Source organism: Eurypyga helias, unplaced genomic scaffold, assembly GCF_000690775.1.
Source record: "Eurypyga helias isolate BGI_N326 unplaced genomic scaffold, ASM69077v1 scaffold22977, whole genome shotgun sequence".
Taxonomy (NCBI): Eukaryota; Metazoa; Chordata; class Aves; order Eurypygiformes; family Eurypygidae; genus Eurypyga; species Eurypyga helias.
In genome coordinates, this window is record NW_010263956.1 from 7,888 (window position 1) to 14,475 (window position 6,588).

General features: G+C 39.3%; 1 protein-coding gene across 1 annotated transcript; it reads right to left on the reverse strand.

Moving 5' to 3' along the window:
• Window positions 1-525: 525 nt before the first annotated feature.
• PRRG4 (proline rich Gla (G-carboxyglutamic acid) 4 (transmembrane)) lies at window positions 526-3,742 on the reverse strand (the record flags this gene model as incomplete). The annotated part of the gene is made up of 4 exons (XM_010156247.1): window positions 526-754; window positions 1,499-1,634; window positions 2,311-2,359; window positions 3,579-3,742. Coding segments are annotated over 4 exons (578 nt in total), but the record flags the coding sequence as incomplete, so codon positions are not given.
• Between the last annotated feature and the right edge of the window lie 2,846 nt (window positions 3,743-6,588).

Here is a 6,588-nt window from a genome sequence, read left to right on the forward strand (position 1 = left end):
TGTCTAAAACAAACCAGTGTCATGCAGAAGCAGTAGTATATATACATTTGGAAGATCAAATCAGGAAATAATTTTCATACAGAAATTATTACTAGACTGAATAGAAAATCCAACAACAAAGCAGACTGCTTATGGTGGTTTAAAGTGTTGATAGTTGCAAAAAATGGTTAGTGTCAATAAACCCAATTAAAATACTGTTCCTTCCGAATAACAAAAAAGATGAAACTATTAATGAAACATCAGTAGTATGATGGGATGGCTCAAAGTGCATGCAGAAGAGGGTGGCAGTCCAAGATGTACTCTTCCTGCACTCCCTCCTCTTAGTGCAATAACCTTGCGCAAAGAACAGTCCTGCAGCCTTTGCAACAGGCCACCTCTTCTCCCAGATGGGATTTTCACTTGTTCCTAGTTGTGCTAGAGATCTCTCACATTTCTGTAAATTGTCTTGCAATATGCAAGGTAGCACACACTTTTTAAAAAAGTGTCTTTCAGTGATCCCCCCTCTCCCCGGAAGGAGGCTTGTGACTAAGGGGCAGGAAGGGACATTGACTTTTTAAACACCCATATCCCTTTTGGGGGCCCTGGGTAAGGGGGTGGTGGCACATTGTGTTGTCCATCTGAAGTAACTGCTTGCTCATAAGTTGGTAGTCCTGAATCATCAGTTCTGAGAGGAAGTGGGTTTAATGGAAACTCTTCATGCCTCCTGAAGATGCTAGATGAACTACGTCTTCTACTTCTTACATAATCCACGTGCCTAAACAAACATTATACAGCATTATAAGTGGCAGCTTCTGCTTTAAAGGGAAGAAAGAATATAACGTCTTACTTGTAAAAAGAAACAAACAACAAACCCCAAAATCCAACCACACACAAAATAAAAATAATTTTAAAAGCACCAAAAAACCCACAAAACAACAACAAAACAAAAAGTCACACACCAAAACCCACTTGCCTTCAATGATCATAAAGACCAGAAGCCAAATACTCTCTCCAGCCCACAGGGTAGCTCCGCAATACAAAATTTATAGGGAAGAGGAAGGACGGAATCCTCTCGTGTTGCTTTCACGTGTAGGACAGAGCAGGGCTGGAGAACTGGTAGAGAAGCATTTCCTCCAACCTACTTTGTCTCACATTGGAGCTAGACTACATGCCACAAAGAGCTTACATGCTGCTTCAAAGAGCAAACAGACCACGTGAGGCCCCGATGTATTAAAATGATTCTGTCATTTAGTAAGAATATTTTGGAACCAAGAACACCCAAAGAAGTCCCAAAGGTACAACAGCCATGCAAGTGTTGTTTCATGTTTCTGTGTTATTAACTTCAGCGTAACTACTGCTAGTGCTCACCTAACCTTGCTTGCAGGAAAATAACAACTAGAACTCCCACTGGATTCTCTGAGACTTGTTAGACCAACCCACAGTGATTTTTAAATTCCACGCTTAAGCAAGAGTGTGTTTTGGTGTCTGTGGGGTTGCTTTAAGAAGTGAAGTTCCTTACCCTGGTGGTTGCCTTGATTTGCATCTACTTTTGCAGCAGTAGAAGATAAGCAGTATGAGTATAACTAACAGTACTCCAGCAGCAACTAGGCTGATGAGAAGTCCCGTAACGTTAATCTTCTGTAGCGTCTCATCACCTGACGAGAAAACATTGGTTATTTTCATTATGTATTCTTTGCATCTACACAGCATGCAGTAGACACTGAAATACTCATTGTGCTGTGCTGTAAGGATGTTCCTTTCCACAAATGTCTAGCACAACCAAGGGTATCATTCACATTCAGCTTAAAGCAAAAGTGAGTAGATGTTCCCCTTTCTGTACATGCAACTGTTGAGATGTCTGTCTTCTGATGTCTTCCAAATATTCACTTACCTGTGGCCTAGGTCTTTCCTCAAGTCATACTGACCATTTTTTGATAAAACATCTGGCAAGAGAGTACTCTGAACCTGAGTCAGACCGTTATATTACTATTAAAAAAGGGGGTGGGTGGGCAGGGCAAACAAAACCAAACCGCACCCCAGAAAGCAGCCACACAATTAGTGCAAAGTTGACCAAATGTTTAATAAAACACAGAAACAGACAAATTAATTGGTACTGGTTTTACCTGCAGATTTATAATGGATCCCACTGTACAACACTTTGGTGAGTGTGCTTTATTGTATCAGATAATGGAATATACTTGCACAGTTCACTGTGAATTTCAGTATAAAGATCAATTCTGATTTTCCTAACTGAATGCGTGGTGTATTTTTAAGAATGCACTATTATAACAAAATATTGCAACCTAAGAAAATAATAAAAAGATGACTTACCTATTTTTATTTTAGGGCCTTTAGTTGAATAGTCTTTCCAAAATTCCATCTATAAAACACAAAGGATGTTATTTATGAGACTCATAACTGACAGTCTTACTGACAATTTTTTAGTATGGTACTGTGCACAAAAATTAATACTGACATAAACAGAAGCAGCTCCCACAGAAGGATTTGTACCTGCTTACCCCGCCGTATCTTTCTCATACACTTGATTTTGCATAAAAATTACAGTTTCACAAAGAAGAAAATGCCAGCTGCTGAAAGAGAAAGTGTATTTAACTGTCCAGTGTTACCTCTATTTCTGCCTGATTACAGCAGTTAGTGTATATTCTGACACTAAAAAAGTGCTTACAACTTATCTTTGTAAATCCCTACAGAAGAGTATTAATGAATCACAAAGTCAGGTTCTTGGGAATCAGACATTTACGTGAACAGCGTTTGAATTCCTGTCAGCTAGAAAAAATAACGCGATTCCAGCCAAGAGCCTTTGTGTTGCGTGACTGCCATGCTTTGCATGTGTTTAGCTATGATTTTTACTTTTGCTACCCAGCACAAGACTCCCATCAAGATATCTTTTCTTTTTCTTAGGAAAACGCTAGCAATGGCAAACTAACATTTCCACCTTCAGAACAGGAGCCTATTCCTTGCTCTTGCTGCAGGTTAATGCAGAGCACACCTATAATCACCAAGTGTCTTGCTGCGTGCAGCACGAGCCAGTCTTCAGACAACCAGCATCTGCCATTACTGGGCTGAAGAGTTTCTCCTGGTTTTCTCTCTTTTTTTATACCAGCTTTCTTCCAAGCTGCACATAGGTAGCCATTTAGAAGATAATGCTGTAGGAATATTCAGCAATAGCTGAACTGCAGATTTGTTCCATACTCCGCTAAAACACTTCTTGGGTATGACACAAGGACACGATTACCCAATTATTACATAGAGCATGTGGAACATGTTCAAACCTGATACAAGAGTTACTAAAATAGATGACGAGAGTCAGAAAACATGTACAGGTGTGTGCACAAGTGCTATGTCTGAAGTTTCATTTCTGTTTGTCTACAGAATTGTGGCCCTATCTAGAATCTTCAAGGCAACAGTACATATGCAGGTGTATTCGCTGTGTATCTAAAGCAATAGCCCCATCCAACTGGAGCCTCTGCTTTTATAGTAAAATAAGCAATCATCTCAAGTGCTGCTTTCTGAAGGGCTACAGTAATGATTTAGTCAATAAGTATGTTCAGTGTATGAAATTCAGCTTGAACAGCTACCGTTTTTTCCGGGTCTTCAAAAAATTCTCTCGCTTCTTCATAATTACACAGCTCTTCGAAGCATTCTCTTTCCAGGTTATCCGCTGTGAATGCTTCAAAATCAAGCCTGTTGTTCAGAAGATGCCGTCCAATGAATAAATTGGCCTCCTTCTCTGAGGTGAACACTAATAAAACAAATTGAGTTGATTTAAAACAAGTCAGGAAAGCCATGTTTAGTATTTTTAAAGGGTGGTTAATACCCTAAAGGAGCACACTGAGACCCCCTTCTTCCCCTAGCATTTTTCAACTACATACAGGTCTCCTAAAATGCCTCCTTTACTGCTAACTTTTCTAACTATGCAATATAAAATAAACATATTTTCCTTTCTCATAAAGCTTTTCAGCTATGCCTTATACTGGCCAAGAGAAATCGATTCTCATGACAGCTGTTGTTCAGGTTTTGGTATTACCCCTCTGGGATGTGGGCATCAGGTTTTTTTACTGGGGCTCTTAAGGACAAATAATAGTCACATAAAGCAGAAATTCAGTCAGATGCAAACCCAGCAAGACACTGACCTACTGGAGGAAGGAAGCAAGTGGGTAATAAAATGACCAAACCAACAAACTCTTTTTTTCTAGAGAATCCTCCATATATGTTTTCAATATTCTGATATCTCCAAGTTCCAAATTTTGTATAGGGAATTTGCATTTTAAATCATGGCACCACAATCCTGTTCATCTTACATATGTTCTCTTTTCACAATCATGGCAGCAAGTTTTATGTAAAGGTTGGCAAATTGCCAAGTTTGTTTGTTTTAAGTTAGTCCATGATAGGAGTTCTACTGACAACAAGCACTTCTGAAGACGTTTAATTCTTTTCTTCTTTTGTGCTTATTACAGGCTCCATGAGGCCTCGTGGGGTACGTTGTGAGATTCCAGAAGAGTTAGTGAAATTATAGAAGGCTTTGGACTAAAGGAATGCATTTTCTCACCAGGCATTTTCCATAGTCAAGTTTTAGCCTGCTCTTGCTAACAGCTTATTAAAAAAAAAAAAAAAAATCACAAACCCAAACACCTTTGTATGAGAGAACTAGTTTTCTGGCTTGGTTTTCAGTGAAAGCCTAATCTGTACTCCAAGAAATTCAGACTATTTCATTAAGCAAAGTGACTAGAGGATCATTTTTGCGAGTGTAATGCAGAAACAGCATTGTTGCATACCAAGCCAGATGGCTAAAAAAGGAGATGAAATTCAGAATAACATTATTCATCTACAAATTAGCTCTGTGTTCTTGTTAGCTTGTTTGGTGAGATTATCACATCATTCAGGAATTTTTACCCTAATAATGACTGTTAGATCTTGCAATGATATCTCAAAACGCTCTGCTCTCTGCAAACTAAGAAAACTGCCGTATAACTTGCATATTGGTTGTTTATGTCTTTAATATGATAGTATAGTGAGGGAATATGACAGTGCATATTTATATAATGTTACAGTATATACTGAAGGGGCCACACCTGCACACACACATTTGTGTAAGAAGGGAAATCTGATATTCTAAAGTAATCGCAAGAAAATCTAACCTTAAAATATTTATGCTCTATCTTAATAATAACCAGAGAGAAGGACTTCATCTAAAAAGATCCCCCAAACCCAGAAGTGGAAAGGGATAGTATATTTTTCCATGTAATTTTTTTCAATCTCTTGGTTGAGTGTAAATCGCGAGAATAACTTCAATTCTTGGAAACGGAGATCCTCAGTTTTGCTCAGCAGTGTTTCATTCCTTACCATGCGAGTAGTTAGTCACTATACTTCCAGATTAACTTAGGTAACTGATGCATTTTAATTAACCTGGAGCGGATAGACAAGCTGCCTGGAGCCTAGGATCCTCAGTTCCCAGTGATGCATGTTCCTTTTCTCTTTCAAAGAGTCTTTATATCTGCACATTCCTCATTTTGCAGGACACAGTCAAAGTGCACCTATCTCTATCCCTCAATTACCTACAACCTGGTGATTCAGAATTTTGGAGAAGGAAAGGGATGAAGCCTCTCCTATATGTGAGGGAACTGATTGCAGCTCTGCAGTCCTCAGGCCATGGTTCAACAAAATGGTAAATCCAGTTTTAGGATGCTTAGCGTTTAATTAAAGTGCATCCACACAATGTGCTGGATAACGTTAACTCTGCTAGTAAAAGATGCTCAGAACATGCTGAAGGGGTACCCTCTCAATGCAGGTACCCCGTGCTCTTGGCAACTGTTCTACTTGCTACATCGTCAGGAGAGGGTTCTACCCCGGGAACTGGCGTGAAAGAGGCAGCCTGGCCGCCCGACGTTTGATGCCCCAGAGCAATATGGATTTTAATGAATAACCCGTCTCATGCATTTTTCTGCTAACCATGTTCTCTGCTCAACATGCTGCCCTCAAGGAGCCTCCTGCTCAGCGTGATGACTTTTTAAAGTCTGTCTTAAGGTTTTAGTGCTCCTTGCTCACTGAGGAGCCTGGACAGCTAAGTGACTAATTCTTTTGTGAAGCCCTGATGCTTAAATGTTAAGTATTGCATGGCTTAGCATCTTAGTGCTTTAGTCCTTCTGGGAACTTCATTTGATTTTACCGCAGTTCCTCACCACTGCCCTCCCTCCCAGGTGAAGAGCTGCAACAGCAGCACTACGTTTGTCTTTCAAGCTGTTGTAAGGGGATGTGGTATTGAGAAAAGACACCAATCTCAAAAAAAGCAAGAAAATAAACCCTTTCAAATACAAAGCAGTTTTAGATATACAAATAAAACTTATGTGCTCATATAGTACCAAAGCAGTACTGTCATAATACAGATTTCAAACTTTGGGAATTCTGGTGTTACTTAGAGGATTCTGGTTGCATCAATGGCAATAGTCCTGGAAACCTAAAGAAAGCTCATCAGCTGGTCCAATCTGCACTTGCTACTGGATTTGATAAATACTTAATATTGGCACTCAGGTCAATGATCAAATTATCAGCAAAAGATATTTAAATATTCTAAAATTAAGCCTGAAACAG